The following is a 23890-nucleotide window of genomic DNA, read 5'->3' as shown; positions in this document are numbered from 1 at the left end:
CAATTTTTACCCATTAAAAGCAATTCCTTTATCTGTACATCCTGATTTGCAAAACATTAAAACATAGTCAAGCATAGAAAGCCTTTTTCCAGATTTCAGTTGACCTTCCCTGATGAGCCCTTGTCTTGCAAAGATTTTGTTAAGTTCATCTTTTATATTTTCTCGCTATGGAGTGTAAGTATATGACTGCATGACAAACTAATGGCAAAATAATGAGCTCAGTCTAAGATGTGAGGTAAATCAATACCTTGACTTTCTATTGATGAATGCCTTGGGGCTGGTTTAGCACAGTGCGCTAAACAGCTGGCTTGTAATGCAGAATAATGGCAGCAGCGCGAGTTCAATTCCCATACTGGCCTCCCTGGAATGTGGTGACTAGGCTTTTCACAGTAACTTCATTGAAGCCTACTTGTGACAATAAGCGATTATTATTATTGAAAATAAAATAGTATCCAGGGTGTCACAAAGATGTAATTCAACAAGACAAATGTACAGTGAAACACAGTTTATGGGGTAGAAAAGACCATTTTATGTGTGTGCTTGAGCCTGAGTGAAACATGGAGATCCTTAAGAAGTGTTACAACTCAATTTTAACAGGGAAAGAGGTAAGTGGGACTGTAGAAGAATCTGAAGGGGTTGTGGAAGTCTCTCGACTAGAAACAATGGGCACGATTATCCGGCCTCGTTACGCTCTCGCTCAAGTGAAACTAGGCCGGTGAATAGCAGGAGAGGCCAAAACCGAAAACCACGGCAGACGCCAAACAGTTTGCGATGCAACCAGCCCACTCCTGTAGGCAAAATCGGGATCTCGCCGTAGCCTGGCGCGAAACCAATTACCGCCACTTAAGCCCTGTTTCCATACAATTAACGGGAGCCAACCCATATCCAACAGCCTCTCGTCATTCAGCAGCCTCCCCAGCATGTGGTCACACTGTCGCCAATTAGTACTCCGTTTAAAAACATGAACCTGACGGAAGGCCTTCTGTGGGGACCTGAGTAGCCGTCCTTGCTCACAGACAAAGAGCCCGGGAGTGCTGGGCCTGCGACCTCAGTTCTCGGAGGAGGTGGGAGACTCTCGGTTGGGTATGGGGGATCCTCTGCTGGAGATGGGGAACCCTACACACAGGTGGGCCACCATAGGAGGGTGGAGGGGAGGTGCTGGGGGGGGCATCCAGGGGAAAACTGCTCGTGGTACCACCATGCCAGCCCCTGGAACATGTCTACCCATTCTGAGGGAAACCCTTGTCCCTGTCCATTTGTCCTACCGATCACCCATAACCCCACTGACAGCTGAGGCCTCTGGCCATGCAGCTGAAGGCTTTGGTAATTTGGGAATTGGCAGTCGTGGTTAAGTGAGCACTTCACACAACCCAAGTGGATTCCGTGGGTGGAAGGGAATGTAGCATGTGGGTGTCATTGCCTAGCATCCCAATCACAGCTTGATGCCTGGACACTGTGTCTGACCACTGCGGGAGGCAAGACGACACGCAGCAGCCAACATCCGAACACCCGGTGGATAGGACACAGCTCTGGGGACAGGTCTATGGCTGGAGGGTGGGTGAGTGCCATGGGGAGGGGGAGATGCCTGGAGAGATGGACCAAGGGTTCAGAGGTTGGCCTGTATTCTGAAAGAAAGTGACAGAGGCATCATACTAGTTGTGCACAATGGTGTTTATTGTGTGTATCAATACCCACTCTCCCGATGGTGCTGCCCCCCCTACGTACCCCCCCCCCCCCCCCCCCCCCCCCGGGTTCCCTCACTGATGTTCAATGAACTTGGCTCGACTAGCTCTACCGCTATATCTAGGTGTAACCGCAGGATGGACATTTCAGGTGGAGGCCGCCTTCGTGGCCTTCGATGCACATGGCGGGCGTCCTCTGGGGCCGGAGGGCCCTGGCTCACTTGTCGATGGCACATGCACAGACTTGCCGTGTACTGGCTGGCCTCTTCAGGGGTGGAACTCAGGGGAGCTGGGGGACGGGTCTGGGTTGGCACCCAGCCTCCCGGTCGGTGCCCATAGGACCCTGGGGTTCACCTTGCGACGGAGGGGCAGCTGGTTCAAGCCACGGCTGCCTCTGCATTATCTGGCTCAGCCAGCCCATGATCTGCACTATCGTGTCGACGCCCTCGGCGATGTTCCTCAGTTACTGGGGGATGCTCTGCAGCACCCCGACAATGCCCACCTGCGACTGGTATAAGCTCAGCAGCGCCTTGGCCATTTCCATATGAGAGCGGGGCATGTCCCTGAGAACCTCATCAAGGTCAGCCTGGTACTGGGTCAGGTCCCCCATCGAGTACGACAGTCTGCCGGGACCGTTAGCCATGGCCGTCACCAACTGCGCAACGCCTTGGACAGCTTCACTAATGGTGCCGACGTCATGCACCAGGCTCCCCATTGCGGTTGCCATCTTAGCAATGTTGGCCTCGGTGCCATGGTGACATCTCTTGCATCCATAGCCAACGGGAAGTCTTCAAGCGGCTGTGAACATGCTGGAGTGTCACATCTCTCTTTGAATGTCACGGCCGCTCCATAACGTCCCCATCAGCTCCTGGTTAGCCTGTTTCACAGGCTCAGCATCTGGCTGGGACCCAGCTGACCTCTGACTATGGTCTTGCCTGGGGGTTCCTGTCTCTACCTTATGTACATCAGCAGTAGTGCGGTGTTCACCAGACTATGCCTCTGAAACCTGACCGCTAACATTTACCACCGAGGGGTGCATATCTGCACTGGTGGAGGGTGGGAATGACAGCTGTGATGCCACAACCATGTCTTCCTCAGAGCTCACCTCCGAGGTGTTCTGCTGGGAGGCAGAAGAGGGGGGCATCTGATATGGGCTGGCGCTGTCAGCTGGAGGTCCTGCGGAAGAATAGACATGCGGTCGGTGGGAGGGATTGGTCCGTCAGTAAGGCAGTAACAACTCATGTTGACAGATCCTCCGGGTGGGTCCCGGTGGTTCTGCACCAGTGTCCGCCAACCTCCGTTGGGGTTGGTGGACCGCTTTATCCTCGGCCACCCCTCTCACTTCCAGGGCACGCTCCCCGAAGGTGGTGAGGGTTCTTATGTCCGGCACGCCGCTGCCGGTCTGGGCCCTCTCCCGACGATTGTGGGAGAGCTTTTCCTGAAGAGACACAGAGAGGGCAGCGTTAGCCACATGGATGGTTCACAGTGGTGGGAGGGGATGTGAAGGAAGGTTTGGGGGGTTTTGAGGGAGATGGTGTGGTGTGAAGAAAAGGTTGGGGGGTTGAAGGGAGAAGGGGAGTGGAGGGAGGGTTGGGGTCGCATGGAGAGTTGGGGGTGGATGCTCGTGTGGGGATGCTCAGGCCGGGTGGAGGACATTGGTGTCTACTTATTCATGCTGCCCAGTGTAGGTAGTTGACCTTCATTTGACAATGGAGGCCTGTCCTCCTGGTCACACTCCCGACCCTCACAGCTGCTGCCACCTCATCACAGGCAGCACCGGCTGACCCTTCCTGGATCTTCTGAGGAACAGGACATCCCTCCTGGCCTGCACTGCTTCCAGCAGCCTCCCAGAATCTGCATCCCCGAATCTTGGGGCTGGTGTCCTGGGTGCCATCTTCTATTTAAATATCTACCAATGCTGGTTCACTGTTTGACTTGCCATTTTTTCATCCATTAATCTTTGTGTTTCCATGGTTGTATGTGAAAACACGCATATAAGAATCTAGGATGTAGACATTGTGCTTATACGGTTTGAGAACTGCTTACTTAAATGGCACCTGAGAGGATGACAATAAGATGTATAAAAAGTGATTGCATTTGCGTCAGGCAGCAGATCACTGCGAAGGCCGTTGTTGCCAGTGAGACAGTAACGTTTTGTTTCTCAGTAGCACGGATTGCTTGTTGGTAGAGTGCCAAAGACTGTTTAGTTATTTGAATTAAAACTCCATCTGTCACTTTATTACAGGGGTCCTGGAGGCGGTCGACCATGGCCAAATCCACCCAATGCCAACTCAGTAAGTATGTCTTAGTGCTTGTGTGACCCTCACACAACAAGGAATACACCTGTAGCCTCTGTGCATTTAAGTACACAGGCTGAAATATTATTCCGCATATCATAAAAACATTCCTTTCACAATGATAATAATTGTTTTCCCATTTAAAAATAAACAGTTTCTCTCGGCAAGTAAGCTCGCAATGTGGTACAACAATGAATGGAATCTTCTTTATGCATTTTCTTTCCATTTTGAAATTCAATTCTTTCTTTTTTTAAATTTCCAGTGGTCTTTGGTTCCTGGAAACTTAATACTGATTTGCTGCTTTTAAATTTCACACTATTTTCTATGAAATTATGAACATTTTACTTTGTAAAATTTTAAACAATTCCCTCATTATGTGCATTCAAAATAGTTGGGTAAAATAGCATACCGTCAATGCTGCGTGTTTGTCTGAACACTTCTGAGTGTTTCTCAACGTACTGAGCAATATGCAAGGTGACCATTGATGACTTTGCAAAAGGTTGCACACATGATTGGATGTAAAAATACTGGATTCGGGTTACGGTATAACATTGAATCCTGTTTCTAAAGAATGAGTTTCCGTTTTTAATCATATGACCAGACCTAAAAAACATGATGGGGTGAATTTTACGGGAAGATCCGATTGCCTGCGCTCCCCTGACGTAAAGTCGGTCAGCACTTTGCCGCCGTGAAATTGGGCTGTCCTGCAGTGATATGCTGGGGGCAGCCTCAATTAGTTATTTTTAAAAAAAAAATTTTTATGATAAACTTAGAGTACCCAATTCATTTTTTCCAATTAAGGGGCAATTTAGTGTGGCCAACCCACCTAGCCTGCACATCTTTGGGTTGTGGGGGCGAAACCCACGCAAACACAGGGAGAATGTGCAAACTCCACACGGACAGTGACCCAGAGCCGGGATCGAACCTGGGACCTCGGCGCCGTGAGGCAGCAGGGCTAACCCACTGCGCCATTGTGCTGCCCCAGCCTCAGTTAGTTATGAGTGTGGTTTCCACCCCTCAGGGTCAGAAAGCCCTAGCCTGCAGAGCTGCTGGCCAATCTTTTTGGCTGGCAACTCTGTAGTCCAAGCAGTGCGAGAAGAGAACAGTGACCACGCTGCTGGGGCTACAACCAGTCCTAAAGAAGAAGTGAAGATTGATTGATGGTCGTTTTAGAGATGTCAGGGGCAACGATAAAGGGGGTACCAACTTGGGGGGGGGGGGGGGGGGAGGGGTTCTCTCCCCCCCCCCCCCCCTTCCTGGGAAGGCAGTGGTCTAGTCAATCACTTTATTTTACGTGCCTCCTCCCACCTTCAATTACTTTGGCAGGGAGTTAAAGCTCACCTTTTATGAGGTTCAGAATGACACTAACAGCATGGGTCTGATTCCTATTCTGGCTGTTGTAAACCTGGGACCTGTTTCCTTGCCCTGCCCCTGACGGTGGACGGTGGATGCAATGACAAACTGGGCACTGACAAAAACTGCCAAGGAAATGGCAGGTGGGTAACTCATTTTCAACCTTTTTCTTTTGTGCTGCTTTAATAATTGCAGAATGTTCAGCTTTACATCAGAATTTTTGTGTCGTAACAGCATCATTATCATCAATGGTGCTCCAAATGAGCTGAGGCCTAACAATCAAAGTCTATTTACAGACTTAAATTTGTGCAACATTTCAGTTTGCCTCCTTGAATAATGTTAATCATGGTTAAAACGTATTTGTAATTAAAACCCATAGAGAGAGGGAGACCAAAGAATCCATGTAGTTTATTTGTGACCAGTCATGTATCAGTAAAGAAATGTCAATCTTTGTCCCAGAATGACTTGTTCACAATTTTATCCTGATTTCGGCTTGAACTGTCAAATTGGAAAAGGAGAAAAAGTGAATTGATAGCTATTTTTTGTTGCAGATACCATATTCATCAGCATCGCCTGGCAATTATGTGGTGAGTGGCATTTTACTGTTCTTTGTAGGTTGTGCTGCTGAGTTCCAAATGTGGAAATAGTTAGCCAGATGTTAACAGCAGTGCCAAGTGTTTTGGCTGAGAACTGAACATCTGATTTTTGTGTTTGGTTGTTTTGTCTGGCATTCATAGTGCATATGTTGATGTTCATTAGTAAATCAGTAATCAGTCTGGTCAAAATTGCTCTGAGAACTGTTACGCATCAGCATATGGTGCCGTGGCAAATCGTGTTTGATAATAAGCAAGAAAAGACAACACATTGCTGGCAACAGGCGTTTGCATATTTAAATTTGAGTGACATCAAAAATTCTTAAATAGAAGGATAGAAGATTTGCGAAAAATAGTTTGTACTTGTTTTAAGTGCAAGTTGTCAGTAAACAGTTCAGTATTCAGTTTCAACCTAAAACTTTATGCCATGTGGTGGAGGAAGCTCCGAAATTTGAACTCTAGGATTGCTTTGCGGTAGGACACCTGTCTTGTGACAAAAGCTTTGTCAATTCTATGATGGTGTCCTGGGCTAGAAATGTAGCATTCGGTGCACTACCGTAATAAGATTTCTAAACTGATCCACTCAAATTATGCCCCTGATAATTCGTTAAAAAGAGAAAAACAATAGGTTTTTTGTGCCAAACAGACAATGAGCACTATTTAATGGCCACATTGTGCTCAATTTGCTATCTAACCTGTCTGCCTAATTGCCAAAATTAGGATCCCGCCGCAGGAAAGCAATGATCACCACATAAGGCCAATCTCCATACAATTAACGGGAGCGACCCCCCTATCTGAAGGCCTCTCCAGCAAGTGGTCATGTGGGTGCCAAAGTCCTTCTTTAAAAGGTGCAGCTGGTTTTCAACAGAGCGGCTGCATGTGGAGGAGCTCTCATCCGGGATCGCAATTTTGTTTCTTTTTTTTACTTCGACCTTGCGCTCAAGATCCAACTTTGTTGGTTTAAGCCCCCATGACATGGGAATGGGTGTTGGGCCGGACACTAAGAGAAGAAAGAAACAGGTTTAAAGTCGGAGGGCTTAAAGAGCAAGGAGACTATTTTTTTTCTCGGTCTTTGGGGCTCAAGGGAAGGCACCAAACCATTTTAAAACCGGTAATAAACCCTGCGGGAGTGCATGGTGGCTGGACTGGAGGGGGCCAAGTCCGAAACAAGCGGCAGTCGAGGTGGCGGGCCCGCGTTTAGAACGCAAGTCGGCAGGACTGAGGTAAGTGCTTGAAGCAACTGGAGCGGCGGGCCTGGGCCTAGAACACGAGGCAGCCGAAACTGCAGAGTTGGGTCCGGAGCACGAGGCAGTTGGAGCGGCGGGGCTGGGTCCAGAGCACGTGGCAGCCGAGATGGCGGGCTTGAGCCCAGAACGCGAGGCAGCCGAAGGTGGCATGTCAAGGGGTCGGTGCACGTTGGGTGGCTCCTGCTTGAGGCATGTTTTTCTTTTGGGGTATTTTTCGTGCCCAGTCCTGGCGGCAATCTATGAATCATTAAGAAGCTGTAAAGAAGGCAAAAGATGTCCAAAAGCCGAAGAAAAACAGAAGCGAGAAAGGGAGAGAGTGAGAGTGAGCCGTTGAGTGTGAGGACCAGCCCGGGGACTGACAAGATGGCGGAGGCTGGGCTGCTTGCAGCAGAGAAGATGGCTGAGGTGGTGTCTTTAAAGCTCGAAAAGCAGTTCGCGAAGCATATGCAGGTGATGAGAAAGGTGATGGCGGTGGCACTGAAGGCGTTGGTGGAGGAGCCAATTGCCCCGGTGAAGGTAGCTGTTGGAAAGGCGTCGGCCGAGGTGAGGGAGCAGAGCGAGAAGATGAAGGCAGTGGAGGAGGCCATGTCGCAGAACAGCGATCAGCTCACCTTGATGGGGGGTGAACTGCAGAGGGTGGTCGAGGCCAATAGGGGGCTGCAAGCAAAGCTGGAGGATGTGGAGATCCGCTCAAGCCAACAAAATTTGAGGATTGTGGGCCTGCTCAAGGGGATGAAGGGCCCGAGGGTGACAGAGTACTTTGCCAGGATGTTGGCAGAACTGATGGGGTGGGAGAAGAACCCTCTTGGTATGAACTGGATAGAGCTCATCGGTTGCTGAGGCCTAAGCTTAAGTTAAACGAGCTGCCAAGGGCAGTGATAATCTGTTTTCACAGATATCACATGGAGGAGAAGGTATTGAACTGGACAAAACAATAGCGGGAGGTACAGTGGGCTAGTGCTAAGGTTCGTATTTATCAGGACTTGTCGGCGGAACTGGCAAAGCGGCGAGCAGCTTTCGGCCAAGTGAAGGCAGCATTGTACGACAGTGGAGTGTGGTTTGGAGTGGTGTAGCCAGCAAAGCTGAGGGTGACCAACAACTCCAGAAACTTTTATTTTGAAACAGTGGAGGCGGCGGAGGCATTTATGAAGTCAGAAGGGGCAGAAGTAAAGAGCAGGAGAATGTATATACGTAGCTTGGAATAATGTACTTTCTTCATGCTGTTGAGGTTAAAGTTTTTGTTGCTTGGGGTAAACCACTGTTGTACATATATTAGATGATTTACGGTAATACCCTGTACTACAGGTACAGTGGTAGTCCCTGCCTGCTGGCTCCGCCCAGTAGGCGGAGTATAAATTTCACCAGCTGCTGTGGGAGGTCACACATCTTAAAGTAATAAAGCCTCAGTTGTATTCAACTCTCATCTCTGTGCAATTGATTGTGCATCAATTTATTACTCTAAGATTTTCAGAAGATGGACCTCCGTATCAAGCCGGATCGCGTGCAGCTGGATCCGCAATCAAGCAACGCCAAAAAGGACTTTCAGCACTGGCTAGCTTGTTTCGAGGCGTACATCAGGTCTGCACCAGACCCTATTCCAGAAGCTCAGAAAATACAGATACTGTAATCGAGGTTGAGCTCCAACGTCTTTCCTCTGATCCAGGACGCGCCAAACTATGACAAAGCCATGGCGCTACTTAAGGAAAATTACGGCCAGTGGGCGAACACGCTCTTCGCCAGACACGTACTCTCCACTCGCTGTCAGCTCCCTGGTGACTCCGGAGAAGACTTCTGGCGGGCCCTAATCCCACTAGTCCGGGTCTGTGACTGTCAGGCCGTTACGGCCACGGAACATTCGAACCTCCTTACGCGGGATGCTTTTGTTACGGGGATTGGGTTGGACCTCATACGCCAGCGACTTTTAGAAGGGGCTACGCTCGATCTCACAGAGACAAAGAAGCTAGTGCTACCTGTGATGGTCGCCTTGCGCAATATTCAGGCCTACACCCCCAGCCGCGCGGCCCACCCTTCCTACGCATCGTGCACCCTGCAGACGGCCGCCCCAGCGGAGGCCTTAACCAGCCAATACGCCTGCGCCACGTGCCAGCCAGCCAACCCCGGGGGTCCCTGATGTTATTTTTGCAGCCAACAAAAACACCCCCGCCAACGCTGCCTGGCCCGCGCTGCCCTTTGTAAGGCTTGCGGTAAAAAGGGGCACTTCGCCGTGGTGTACCAGGCCCGCGCAGTCGCTGCTATCGCCCCCACCCCCACCCCCCTCGCTTATGCACAATGGGCGCCACCATCTTCAGCCCCCCGGACCACGTGCGGCCAGTGGGTGCCGCCATCTTCTCCCCCTCAGACCAATCGCGGCCAGTGGGCGCCGCCATCTTCCCTCCATGCAATACATGCGGCCCATGGCACCGCCATCTTTTTCAACCTCCGCCACGTGCGGCCCATGGGCGCTGCCATTTGGTCCTCCCCAGGATCTGCAGGCGCCGCCATCTTGTCTCCTCCACACATGGGCACCACCATCGTTCCAGGACCCGTGCGCCCCGAGCATCGCATCATCCGACACAGCGACGACCAGCCACAACTCGCCTCGGTGACGATCGACCAGTCTCGCCCGCGCAACCTGGCCACCGCATCGACCAGCGTTAAAATCGATGGACACATGACCTCTTGCCAACTGGTCTCCGGGAGCACCGAAAGCTTCATCCACCCGGATACGGTAAGGCGCTGCTCCCTCGCGGTACACCCCGCCAACCAAAGAATCTCCCTGGCCTCCGGATCCCATTCCGTGGCGATCCGGGGGTACTGTATCATCACACTCACAGTCCAGGGCCTGGAATTCAGCAGCTTCCGCCGCTACGTCCTCCCTAACCTCTGCACTGCCCTGCTACTCGGCCTGGACTTCCAATGTAACCTTCAGAGCCTAACCCTGAAATTTGGCGGGCCCCTACCACACCTTACTGTGTGCAGCCTCGTGACCCTAAAGGTCAATCAACCTTCCCTTTTCACAAATCTAGCCCCGGATTGCAAACCCGTCGCCACCAGGAACTGGCGGTACAGCACCCAGGACAGGACCTTCATCAGGTCCGAGGTCCAGTGGCTGCTTCAGGAAAGCATCATCAAGGCCAGCAACAGCCCCTGGAGAGCCCAAGTGGTAGTTGTTAAAACTGGGGAGAAGCACAGAATGGTCGTGGACTACAGCCAGACCATCAATCGATACACGCAGCTCGATGCGTACCCTCTCCCACGCATATCTGATATGGTCAATCAGATTGCACAGTACCGGATCTTCTCAACGGTAGACCTCAACTCCGCCTACCACCAGCTCCCCATCCATAATTCATACACTGCCTTCGAAGCAGATCTTCGCCTCTATCACTTCCTCAGGGTCCCATTCGGCGTCACCAACGGGGTCTCGGTCTTCCAAAGGCAGACGGACTGAATGGTCGACCGGTACGGTTTGCAGGCCACCTTTCCATACCTAGACAACGTCACCATCTGCGGCCACGATCAGCAGGACCACGATGCCTACCTTGCCAAATTTCACCACACTGCCACTCTCCTGTAACAAGGAGAAGTGCGTATTCAGCACGAACCGCTTAGCCATCCTCGGCTATGTGGTCCAGAACGGAGTTCTGGGCGCGATCCCGACCGCATGTGCCCTCTCATGGAGCTCCCCCTTCCCCACTGCCCTAAAGCCCTCAAACGCTGCCTGCTTGGGGTTCTTTTCATACTACGCCCAGTGGGTCCCAAACTATGCGACCAAGGCCCGCCCACTCATACAGTCCACCCATTTTCCCCTGACGGCTGAGGCTCAACAGGCCTTCGCCCGTATCAGAGCCGATATCGCCAAGGCCGGGATTCACGCAGTAGACTAGGCACTGTCCTTTCAAGTGGAGAGCAACGCATCAGACATCGCCCTAGCCGCCATGCTCAATCAGGCAGGCAGGTCCGTGGCACTCTTTTCCCGCACCCTTCATGCCTCCGAAATTCGGCACTCATCCGTCGAAAAAGAGGCCCAGGCTATCGTTGAAGCTATGCGGCATTGGAGGCATTACGTGGCTGGCAGGAAATTCACTCTCCTCACTGACCAATGGTCGGTAGCCTTCATGTTCAATAACACGCAGCGGGGCAAGATCAAAAATGATAAAATCTTGAGATGGAGGATCGAGCTCTCCACCTACAATTATGAGATTTTGTATCGGCCCGGCAAGCTCAACGAGCCCCCAGACGCCCTATCCCGAGGTACATGTGCCAGCGCACAAGTTGATCAACTCAGGACCCTGCTCGACAGCCTTTGTCACCCGGGAGTCACATGGTTGTACCATTTCATAAAGGCCCGCAATCTGCCCTACTCCGTCGAGGAAGTACAGACAATCACCAGGGACTGCCAGGTCTGTGCGGAGTGCAAACCGCACTTCTACCAGCCGAACCGCGAACGCCTGGTGAAGGCCTCCCGCCCCTTTGAACGCCTCAGCGTGGATTTCAAAGGGCCCCTCCCCTCCACGACCATAACACGTATTTTCTCAGTGTGCTCAACGAGTACTCCAGATTCCCCTTCGCCATCCCATGCCCCGACATGACGTCTGCCACCGTCATCAAAGCCCTCAACACAATCTTCGCTCTGTTCGGCTTCCCCACCTACATCCACAGCGACAGGGGATCCTCGTTCATGAGTGATGAGCTGCGTCAGTTCCTGCTGAGCAGGGGTATCGCCTCCAGCAGGATGACAAGTTATAACCCCCGGGGAGACGGACAGGTAGAGAGGGAGAATGGGACGGTCTGGAGGGCTGTCCAACTGGCCCTATGGTCCAGGAATCCCCCGAGCTCCCGCTGGCAGGAGGTCCTCCCCAATGCACTACACTCCATTCAGTCACTACTGTGCACCATCACTAACAACACAGCCCATGAACATCTCTTTGCCTTCCCCAGGAAGTCCACATCCGGGGTGTCGCTCCCGACTTGGCTCGCAGCTCCAGGACCCATTCTTCTTCGTAGGCACATCCGACTCCACAAGGCGGACCCATTGGTGGAAAGGGTGCAGTTGCTCCATGCGAACCCCCAGTATGCCTACGTGGCGTGGCGTACCCCGACGGCCACCAAGATACTGTCTCCCTCAGGGGCCTGACACCAGCAGGTTCCACACACACACACACACCTCTGGCCCGGCCCCACCACCCCCTCCCCCAGTGCTCTCAGCAGTGACCCACCCAGGACCATCTGTCCTCTCCCTGCCCACGCCCGAGGATGAAGAGGATTTTGGCATGCTCCTGGAGTCACCGAAGACCAAACCAACATCGGCATCGCCGCCACTACTGCATCGCTGCCAGTGGTACATCAAGGCCCCGGACCGGTTAAACCTCTAACTGGTTCACTGGACTTCAAAATAAAATTTTTTTTGCAAATTCTGTACATTTAAATTCAAATCTTGCTGTATATAGTTCTCCGCCCACCCCCGCCGGACTCTATTTTAACAGGGGGTGAATGTGGTAAACCACTGTTGTACATATATTAGGTGATGTACGGTAAGACCCTGTACTACAGGTACAGCGGTAGTCCCTGCCTACTGGCTCCGCCCAGTAGGCGGAGTATAAATATGCATGTCCTCCGTACAGCAGCCATTTCGCCAGCTGCTGTGGGAGGCCACACATCTTAGAGTAATAAAGCCTCAGTTGTATTCAACTTTCGTCTTTGTCCAATTGATCGTGCATCATTGCTGTTCTTTGTAACTTTGAATAATGTTCTTACTTCATGCTGCTTTAGAGGTTAAAGTTTTTTTTTTGTGTTGCAGTTCTTTGTAGCGGCGTTTTTGTATGAAAAGTATATGTTTGATTGTTTTTCCTGGGACTGGGTGGGAGGGGAGGGAAGGCCTGAGCAGGGGCCCCCCGCACTAGCTAACTTAAGTCGGCTAGTGAACAAAGGTGTTGTGCGGGGAGGGACTGCGGACATTGGAGCCTGGTGACCAGGTTTCAATGGGCCTAAGAGGTGAGGAAAGAGGGTGGTAACGGATTGATACTGGATGGGGTTTCTTCGAGAGGGAGTGTATGGGGGGTTTTGGGAGGGGGGGATGGGGTTCGATGTCAATAATGGATATGGATGGGTCAGGCTCAGTGGGTAGGGCCCGAATTTATGATGATGGTGAATAAGCAGGGGAAGGGTGGGGGAGACCCCTATTTGGATAGTTACATGGAACCTGAGGGGGTTGGGAGACCCTGTGAAGAAGTTGAGGATGTTTGCGTACTTGAAAAGTTAGAAAGTGGATGTGGCGATGCTGCAGGAGACTTACTTGAGGGTGAAGGATCAGATGAGGCTTCAACAGGTCTGGGTTAGCCAGATGTTTCACTCGGGTTTTGATAGTAGGGCATGGGGGGTTGCGGTCCTGGTGAATAAAAGAGTGAGGCTCCAAATGGAGAAAGTAGTTGCAGATCAGGGAGATAGGTATGTAATAGTCACAGGGGCATTGGAAGGGAGGCTGGTAAGCATGTATGGTCCCAATTGGGATGATGCAGAGTTTGTAAAGAAGGTGCGTGGGCAGACGACTTGCTACTATATGTGTTGGAATTGAGTGCATCAGTGGGTGGTATACTAGTGCTGCTTCAAGTGTTTGGGACTTTTTCGGGGTATAAACTAAATTTGGATAGAAGTGAATATTTTGTGGTGTCCCGGCCAGGGGTGGGAGCAGGGTTGGGGGGGTTGCGATTCTGTAGGGCGGTAACCAATTTTTGATACCTGGGGGTGCAGGTGGCACGGGATTAGGGGGCAGCTCCGTAGATATAACATTACTAGTCTGGTGAGAAGGTTGAAAGTGGATTTGGCACGGTGGGATTGCCTTCCTCTGTCGCTGGCAGGTTGGTTGAAGGCAGTTAAGATGAATGTATTGCCACGATTTTTGTTCATTTCTCAATGCCTGCCGATCTTTTTATCAAAAGCATTTTTTGAAGAAGTAGAGAAGATGATTACCTCGTTCATTTGCAGCGGGGGGTGGGGAGGTGGCTAAGATTAAGAAGGTGCTGTTGCAGAGAGGATGGCAGTCAGGAGGGTTGGATCTCCCAAATTTATCGTATTATCACTGAGCGGCGATTGCTGAGAAGGTGAGTGGCTGGGTTAGAGGGGGGACTCCCAGTGCGTTAGATTGGAGGAGAGTCTGTGTAGGGGGTCAGGGTTGAGGACGTTGGCAACAGCACCGCTCCCCATGGCCCTGGAGAAATTCTCGGAGTCTGGTCGTAGTGGCGATGCTGAAGATCTGGAGGCAGTTGCGCCAGCACTTCAGGTTCTGGGCGGGGTTAAGGCAAATGCCGATTCGAGGGCGTCATAGATTCAAGCCAGGAAGGTGGGTTGGGAATTTTCGGAGATGGGAGGAGAGGGGAGTTAGGGTATTAAAGGATTTGTTTCTGGGAGGCTGGTTTACGAAGTTGGAGGAGCTGGGGGAGAAATATGGGTTGGGACAAAGGGAGATGTTTAAGTATATACTGGTCCGAAATTTGGCGAGGAAGGAGGTAAAGAGCTTTCCAATGGCGCCGGCTCCCACACTGTTGGAAGAGATATTGACGACAGGGGAAATGGAGAAGGGGGTGGTGTCGGCGATTATGGGTTTATTCTGGGAGACAATAAGGTATCACTCAAGAGGATTAAGGCGAAGTGGGAGAAAGAGTTGGGGGAGGATATTGAGGAGGGGTCATGGTGTGAGGTGCTCCGGAGGGTGAATGCGTCACCTTGTGCGAGAGGTTGGGGCTGATACAGTTGAAGGTGGTGTATAGGACACACCTCACAAGGGTGATGATGAGCCGTACGTTTGAGGGTGGAGGATGTTTGTGAACAGTGGGGGAGGGGGGCTCCACTAATCACATTCATATGTTTTGGCCCTGTCCAAAACTAGAGGACAGTAAGAAGTCTTACAACACCAGGTTAAAGTCCAACATGTTTGTTTCAAACACTAGCTTTCGGAGCACTGCTCCTTCCTCAGGTGAATGAAGAGGTATGTTCCAGAAACCTCTTCATTCACCTCCTTTGGGGATCCCCGTGGGTAGGCATGCCATGTAGCATATGGGAGTTGTTGCCTAGCATCCCAATCAGATTATGATGCCTGAGCACTGTGGGAGGCAACACCATGGATGCAGCAAACACCCAAGGGCTGGGCCCCAGCACTGGGGACATTTCGGCGACCAGAGGGTGGGCGTGTGCATTAGGGAGGGAGACCAGTGCCCGGTCTAGGTAACGTTACATTGCTAAGTGTGGGTGTCTGGGGTTCAGGGTGTGGGGTGCGTTGAGCTGGGGCCTCTGCCAAGGTTGGGGGTGTGTGGGCAGGGCATGGTGGGGGGGCGGGGGGCGCAAAGGGAGGTGAGCAATGGGGGAATGGGCTGGGGGAGCAATGGCAGAATGGAGGGTCCTGGGTGGAAGACACCATTGGTTGTCAGTCTCACACCCTCTCGCACCAATTCCTTCCGGATGTTATTCGCAATGGACGATATCTTGGACCCCATGGAAGCTTCCCTCATGGTGCTGTTGGCAGGCTGCGGCAGTGGAGTTAACACAGGCTTGAGGCGGCAGCCCATGTGCAGGGCCACGCCCCACACCTTGAGGTTCCGGCCACTCATCAGGCCAGGGAGGGACCCAGAGGGGAAGGCCGGCGATGGCTCAAGGTGTACAGGCGTCGCTGGTCTTTTCAACAGATAACGGACAGTGTGTGCCGCAGGAGGTTCCGCCTCAACATGAGGATGATGCAGCACCTGTTCCATGGCCTTGTGAACTTAGCAGCACGTGGAGCTGCAGGATATCCACTCCCGCTGTCCGTCAATGTCGCTGCAGCCTTGAACCTCTACGCTTCAGAATAATTCCAGGGCTTGAAGGAGGACTTGTGCAGCATCTCACAAGCAACAGCCCACAAGTGCATCCGTGAAATCATGGATGCCCTGTTTGCCCAGAAGTGAACTTTATACACTTTGACATGGACCAGGCCCAACAAGATACCCAGGCGGCAGCATTCTCCACCATCAATGGGATGCCCCAGCTCCAGGGGATAATGATGGCACGCATGCCGCCTTTCGCTCACCAGGCCATCTGAGAGTGCCCTACATCAGCAGGAAGGGGCTTCACTCCCTGAACATTCAGTTTGTGTGCAACCACCACATGGAGAGCATGCACCAGTATGCACACTTCCTAGGGAGTGTGGACGACAGATAAATCCTGGGGCAGTCGGGCATCCCCAGCCTCTTCAAAAAATTCCCAGGATGGCCAGTTGGCTCTTGGGGCATAAGGGGTACCTGCTGAGGGCCTGGCTAATGACGCCAGTATGGAGGCCAGTGACCAATGCAGAGACCCGATACAACGGCACATGCTTCCACCCGGGCTGTCATTGAGTGGTGCATTGAAGTCCAATGTTCCGATGCCTTGACAGCTCTGGTGGTGCACTGCAGAACATCCCCACAGGGTTTGTGGTGGCCGGCTGCATCTTCCACAAGCTGACACAGCAGCGGGGTGACGTGCTGGAGAAGGAGGAACATGTGGCCATCTCCGAGGTGTAGGATGAGGACGAGGAGGAGCCGGACCAGCAAGAGCTGGAGGACGAGCCCGAGGAGGACCAGCCAGTACATGGAGGACAGTTGGTAGCGCAAGCGTCTGGCAAGCTCAGAGGGCAAGGGAGGACCTCATCCTCGGCTACTGCATATAGAACATGGCCTTCTCTGTTATTCCGCCCCTCCCCACCCGCCACCCAACCCTGTCCCACCCTCACAGGGTCTGTGTAACTGCACTCTAGGGTAAAGGGAGTGTGTTGACGCCGTCAGCGTGTCATTGTGCCCACCGATCGCGGGCCCATGGCACCCTTGGCACGGCCGTGGTACTGCCGTGCCAATCGGTGCCATGGTTGCCAAGATCCGAACTTTACGGCCGTTTTTACGAACGGCCAGACCAGGTGTGTTTGCCGTTCGTAAAAACGGCCGTAAAGGGCTTGGACTTCGGCCCATCGGCCAGCTGAGAATCGCTGCTCGCCGTAAAAAAACGGCGGCGGCGATTCGTGTCGGGCGTGGGGGGGGGGGGAGAATAGCGGGAGGGCGTCAGACTAGCGTGGCCGTAAAAATGTACTACCCCCGCTATTCTCCGCACCGTCGTGAGTGGTGAGTGCGGAGAATTGCGCCCAGAATTCTTTGTCACTCATTCTTTCAAAATTTGTAACAAAAGTTTTGTATAGCAGTTTTACTACTACATCCATTTCAATGTGGGACAGCTACTTATTCTCATGGATAGTGAGAGAGAGGAAGAAGTGGGTCAGTCAAGATTATTTAATTCACACCATGGAAACTACAACTTCACCGCAGCGTTAATTCACCTTTGAAAAGATCGAGATGCCTATTTGAAAGATAGAGAGCTCAATTCAACTAATTGGGAACAAAGTCCCATAGTGAGCACATTTAGCCGCGTGTTTCGTGGCACTTGCAGCACCGAGAACCACATGGCTATACAACGTCAGTCGCGTTTGATAGGGGGCCAATGCGGGGAATACGCAGCCGAGGCCGCACATAGCCCCGTTTTGTACATTGGGGACCTCTGCTCTCCACCAATCCCCGAGATCCCTGGAGACCCCCCTTCCCAGCATGAAAACTCACTATGGGAAGATCCCCCCCCCCCCCCCCCCCCCCCCCCCACCCACGCAGTGCACCACCGGCCCAATCGCACGCTTGCAAAAAGTGCCAGCTTAGCATTACCAACCTGCCCAGGTGGCATCAGCAGTACCAGGACACAAAACTGCACAGAGGACATGCACCATGGGTGCCATTCCATCTGTTTACAGTGATTTAAGTTTGTTCAACTTCAAATCAATTTAATTATTTTAAACAAGTTGAAACCTTTTTTGGCAGGTGGATTTAAACAATTTCTAATTGCACAGCTTAGATTCCACTTGGAGTATATTGAAGTGGTTTAGCCAGATGTGCCTCATAAAATGCTTCAGGACCAAAGTTGTAATCCTCAGGTGAAACATTAATACTGACTCCTTCATTGCTCACTGCAGATTTTGGGCTGGATGTGATACTTTCAGAGTTAATTGTATAAAAATGCAATGACAGAAAATAGAGAGCAAAAACGTTTTGTGTTGAAAGAAAGAAAATGGGGGCCAGAAAATGGGGCCAAAATCAACAGCTTGTCACTCAGTCACAGGCATCAATGTGTTGTAAACTCTGCAAGTCTGTGTTTCTTGAAACTAAGGCTTTCACCATACAGAAAAAGTCAGAAGGAATAACTCCCTCCTTTCATTAAAAAAAAGAAAAGCTTACATTTACAAAATGTATTTCACATTTGTCCAATGATGTCCCAAATCACTTTTCAAATCTTGTAATGTAAATATTGTGAGTACATTTTAAGGACAGAAAATGTTATCGTATTGATTAAGTTAATAATGTTATGGTAATGTTCCTGTTGGCCATGTGTTGATCGATTCCCTGTCTGTTCAGTTGCAAGCAAGTCCAAGGGTGACACAAGTTATCCATATAATCGCACGTGACACAAGAGATGTGATGCATCAACTCTGATGGCAAAACAATGCCAGATAAAGAAAGGCATACATTTATTTGGAACTTTCCATGACCACAGGGCAAGATAAAGCATTTTACAGCCAATAATGTACTTTTGAAGTGTAGCACTATCGCCATGTTGGGAATGTGACAACCAGTTTGTGCACAGCAATCTCCCTCAACAGCAGTACGACAAAGAACAGATAAACCTCTTTTGTGATGTTGATTGAAGGTTAAATGTCTGCTGGGATATTGGTGACAGCTCCCCTTGCTGTTATTCAGAATAGTGCCATGGAATGCTTTACATCCACCCGAGAGTGGACAGGGCTTCATTTTAATATCTTATTTGAAAGGAGGCTATTTTAACAGTGTGGCACTCCCTCAGTACTGCATTGGAATGTCAGATTTTTCTGCTCAAATCCTGGAGTGGGACTTGAACCTACAATCTACTGTTTCAAAGTAAGAGCGTTACCAACTGAGGCTGAGCAGACACACCAAATACACCAGTGGTATTCTCCATGGTGTGTTCCAAAATGGAATTTGGATGGTGAAAGTCAGGGAGCGATTCATACTTTGTGTATTTTTGATTTTGCAGGGAAGGTGGCATAATTCTGTTATTTGAAGTTGGTAGAGCAGATCGGGAAAGGGCCAGAACCCAGATGAAAAGTTTCAACTATCATGAAGAAATCCTCTTAGGCAGTGTAATGAGAAGCTTCTGCAGTTGGCAATCTGAGATGCTGTAGTAATGGGAACAGAAATGGCGAAGGCTATCCTGGTGTAACCTCTGGTATTGGAAACAGTGAATTTTAGTCCAATAGGGGGACTTTCCCTAGGCAAAGGGAAGTAGATTTGTCTGCATGTGGGGAGTTAACTCCCCTGGAATTGATGTTGGGTTGACATCCTGAAATCGTTCTGCCCTCTTCCAAATTTCTGTGGGACAGGATTGAAAGCAAGGAGGGAACTCTCCTGCCACGCCACAGGACAAGGGTGAAATTTTCCCAAAAGTGAACAAAATTCCCAAGCGAGCGCATTCAGTGTGTTTCCTGGCATTCATAGTGCCGAGAAACACATGGCTATTCAACACGACGCGCTTTGAATAAGGGGCCTAAACGGGGAATATGGGGCCCTGTTTTTTACAATGGGGAGCTCCACTCGCCGGAACTCCCCGTTGTGGCGCGAGATCAGTACACCATTTTTAAATGGCAGCCCAATCCCAATCCCCGAGGCCCACAAAAAAAACCCCAACGACCCCCCAGCCTGAACGCAACACAGGAGGGTCCACCAGCCACCCACAACATCCACACCAGGCAACCCCGGCCCGATCGCACATGAGCAAAAAATGGCAGTTTGACAGTGCCAATTTGGCAGTGCCCCTGCCAGCACCACCTGGGCACCTTGGCAATGCCAGGCAGTGGCACTGCCAGGGTGCCAGGCTGGCACTTCCAGGGCAACACCCTTCCCACCAAAGAGCATGCAGCTGGGGGCCTCCGATCCCCAATGGGTGCTGTTCCATCTGGTCCACATTTGTGGGGATCAGTACCAAACAGTGCTCACCCCAAGGCAAAGGGATTGAATCCCAAAGCATCAGGTACCTTGGGAATCTGTACATTAGAGTAAGGCTTACTGCCTTGCTCTAATATGCAGATTTGCAAAAACCTAATCCCACCCATTATTGGCAGGAGTCTCCTTGCAATGTCTCATGAGATTGTGTTGAATCTCGTGAGGTGTTGTGAGCCGAGTAGATCCCGGGAGCGGGGCCTCCCGGCTTTCACCGACCATGCTGCGCCTCTGCAAGCTGCTTTTCCGGCATGGTGGCCGGAAGATCGCGCCCTATGTCTCAAATTGGGAGAATTCCACCCACTCTGTGTGCCCACACATGCAGTTGCAGTGCTTGGAAGGACGGTTTTCTTTTCCAACTGAGTTTGATATAAAAGTAAATTAAAAATGTACAAGGAGTGCATCCTCTGCAGTTGTGGCATCGGCAATTACAGCCATCAGGCAGGTATAAGATTCTGTGATTGAATAATGTGGTTCAAACTAAGATGATAGTGTTGCTGGAAAACAGCTTTTTAACAGTGTAAAAAAAAATTGCATTTATACAGTTACAAGAAAATAACATAACCAAGGAGCTTCACTAATGTCACAAACCAAGCTTAAATGATTGATGAATGTTGGAACTCCAAGATTAAATTGGCATTGATGTTTCCTGGTGTCTACTTCATATATTTATTCTTTCACAGGATGCCACTGGCTTGGTCAGCATTTATTGCCCATCCCCAATTGTCCTTGAGAAGGTGGTGTTGAGCCACCTTCTTGAATTGCTGCAGTCCATATGATGTAGGTACATGTTCACCTATCACGATCAAGGACAAAGGACAAATGCATCTATTATGACACTGAACTTGATTGTATGCTATTTCAATGTTTTTTCCTCTCTAGTTCAGTACTTGGGAGAATTTTACATGTTATACCGAACCTTCAACTGTTGCAAACTTCAAAATTTAAAATCTCATCACAAAACTCGTGGTTGACAATTTTGTGTAATACTGAGGGAATGCTGCATTGTCTGATGTCCCTTTGGCACTGTTTGAAGAAAAGCAGAGGAGTTCTCCCAGTGCCCGCGTCACTGCTTACTTCTGAAGTAGCGTAATTCAAATCAGATTACTGAGTCTTTACATTATTGCTATTTGTGAGACTTGGTTGTGCACAAATTAGCCACCATGTTTCCTAAATTACAACAGTGGCTACACTTCAAATGTACTTCATTGTAAAGCACTTTGGGATGTCATGACACGATTAGAAGTACGATATAAATCATGCTATTTTTAAATAAGCAAGTATTATCAATATATAAGTATTTGGCATTAATCAGATCAGTAATTTGGATTGGTTAAAAGGTCATTTTTTTTGGACAACATTTTGCTCTGATCTTGGAGCAATTCATTCTTAGTAAAGTGCAGTTACATAAGCACAGATAGTTTCTGGTCCAGGCTCAAGTGACCATTTATCATACGCATGCCTACACAGTGAATGTTGCTAGGCTATTGAACTGTAGGAATAATCATAGATCAGCTTGATCCTGACATTCACTTTACACACTTTCCTGCAGGGGTCACTGGATAATAATTAGGAGAGGGACCATTGCTAATTTCTCCCTCTTGCCCAGCATGGAGGTACAGAGACCAGCAGAAGCATCTGGCTGTGTAGATTCAGATGTATCGTAGCCAGTCTTTTCTACATTTGAAAACAAGTGAACCAGTGCTGTGAAGCACAGATTAGCTGTTAGATTTTAGTTTAGACATGGCTGTAAACACAGAGGTTCATGGTTCTACTTAATTAACAGATTATATCTAACACATTTCAGATGAGTATTGTGTGTACTAAATTCCTGATGACTATTGTTTTGCAGGGACCCCCTGGTGGTGGAGGGCCTCCAGGAACTCCCATCATGCCTAGCCCAGGAGGTAGAAAGCATTACCTTGTTCTTCTGTTTCATTTTGTCATTTTAGAATATTGCAGAATTTGATGAGTAATGAATATGTATTTGTTGTTGCCTTGAGGAATTTGACAGCAAATACAGAATCAAAAGTGTTTGGATCTTATATACAAGTTATTAAATTACCTGATTACAAGGAATCAATGGGAAGTAAGCATCTATCATTTGCCTCATTTTCAAAAACTGCAACATTGCAGGATGTTGTGAATCTTATGAACAAAACTAATTTATTTTAACTTGAACTGGTGCCAGTAAGAAGTAAATGTTGATTTTGGTTGAAATATTAGGGTTAATTTTGTGCTCAGGTACTCATACCAAGGAGCACTGGTTGGAGAACCAGGACAACTATGTTTTAGCTTCCATGCCTGGCCAATACTTGCTGCTGACTCCCTCACTTCCCTCCTACAAGACTCTCCCAAAGTCACTTACTTAGCTAGTTGCAGGCAGCTAATCTTTAATGCCGAAATTCCCCTCTCACACATCGGCCACCTGTCACTTTGCACACGTTTTGGTCAAGAAGTTGACCTGCAGCATGCAGATAGGTCTTGGTTGTTAAAATCATGCAGGTGACACAACAGAGGTTGTGGAAGGAATTATCGCCAGGGGACGGAAACCCTCTAAACGTGTCCAATTGCCCAACTCCATTACACAAATCCTCTCTTTGTTTCACTCACCAAGTCAATTTATTACCCACAAGGCTCAACAGCAAAGTCCTTTCATGCAACCATTTTGCAAAACTAAATATATGTGCCTTTAGGGAGAGGCACACTGGCAAAGATTTTCATTATGTTTTATAAGTAAACTTTCTTTTTCCCAACTGATCTAAAAACAAACATGAAAAAGCATATAGCACGCTAGAAACGCATTTAAGTAAAACAAACGTAATTACACAAAGGACAGAATTCTAGGACTTCCCCACCACCCTCCTGCCAGCGACCTTTCTGCAATTTTACAGGGAGCTGGTGAGGCTTTGGATTGCACGTCCACCCAAACCCCAATTGAGGTCCTTAAATAGCCAATGAATGGCCATTTAAAGAGCATTTCCCACCCGGGCTTCAATTTTCAGTTTGGCAGGAGGGGTTCAGGGACGGGTTCAAAAGCCCGACAGGTTCCCCCACTCAGGTGCAGAGGGGTGGGGGCACTTCCATTATTTCATAGATTGGGCAGCCCTTCCCCCCAACATCTGGGCCTCCAAGTGATCCTCCCCCCCCCCCCCCTCCCACCATCCTTAAATCACAGCCCCTCACCTACCAGGCACTCCCTGTAGCCTTTACTTCCCCTCTATACCCCTCTCCACCTCTACCCTCCCCTGCAGACTGTTAGCTGGACAGCCCTGATTGGCAGGGCAATGCATTCTCTGCTGACTTCAGTGTTGGTGGGGTGGAGAAAGTACCATAAAACCATAGACGTAGGAGCAGAAGTAGGCCATTCAGTCTATTGAGTCTGCTCCGCCATTCAATGAGATCATGACTGATGTGATATGATAATCCTCAACTTCACGTTTCTACCTTTTCCCCATAGCCCTTGATCCCCTTATTGATTAAAACTCTGTCTATCTCAGCCGTGAACATACTTAATGACACAGCCTCCTACCGTTATGCATTCCACATTCTAAGAGAAGAAATTCTTCCTCACCTCTGTTTTAAATGGAAGACCCCCTACTCTGAGATTATGCACTCTTGTCCCAGTCTCTCCTATAAGGGGAACAA

The 23890-nt window shown here is 49.9% G+C and overlaps 1 protein-coding gene across 1 annotated transcript in view; it reads left to right on the top strand.

Annotated features, from left to right (window-relative positions):
- Positions 1 to 23890, top strand: part of LOC119969926 (single-stranded DNA-binding protein 3-like) — a 483574-nt gene that overhangs the window by 428607 nt on the left and 31077 nt on the right. Inside the window, exons 11-13 of the mRNA XM_038803895.1 lie at positions 3928 to 3976; positions 5884 to 5919; positions 22095 to 22149. Coding sequence (XP_038659823.1) covers positions 3928 to 3976; positions 5884 to 5919; positions 22095 to 22149 — 140 coding nt within the window. The remainder of the gene's footprint in view (positions 1 to 3927; positions 3977 to 5883; positions 5920 to 22094; positions 22150 to 23890) is intronic.

Source organism: Scyliorhinus canicula, chromosome 8 (genome assembly GCF_902713615.1).
Source record: "Scyliorhinus canicula chromosome 8, sScyCan1.1, whole genome shotgun sequence".
In the NCBI taxonomy this organism is placed as follows: domain Eukaryota; kingdom Metazoa; phylum Chordata; class Chondrichthyes; order Carcharhiniformes; family Scyliorhinidae; genus Scyliorhinus; species Scyliorhinus canicula.
This window is presented reverse-complemented; position numbering and strand designations above follow the sequence as displayed.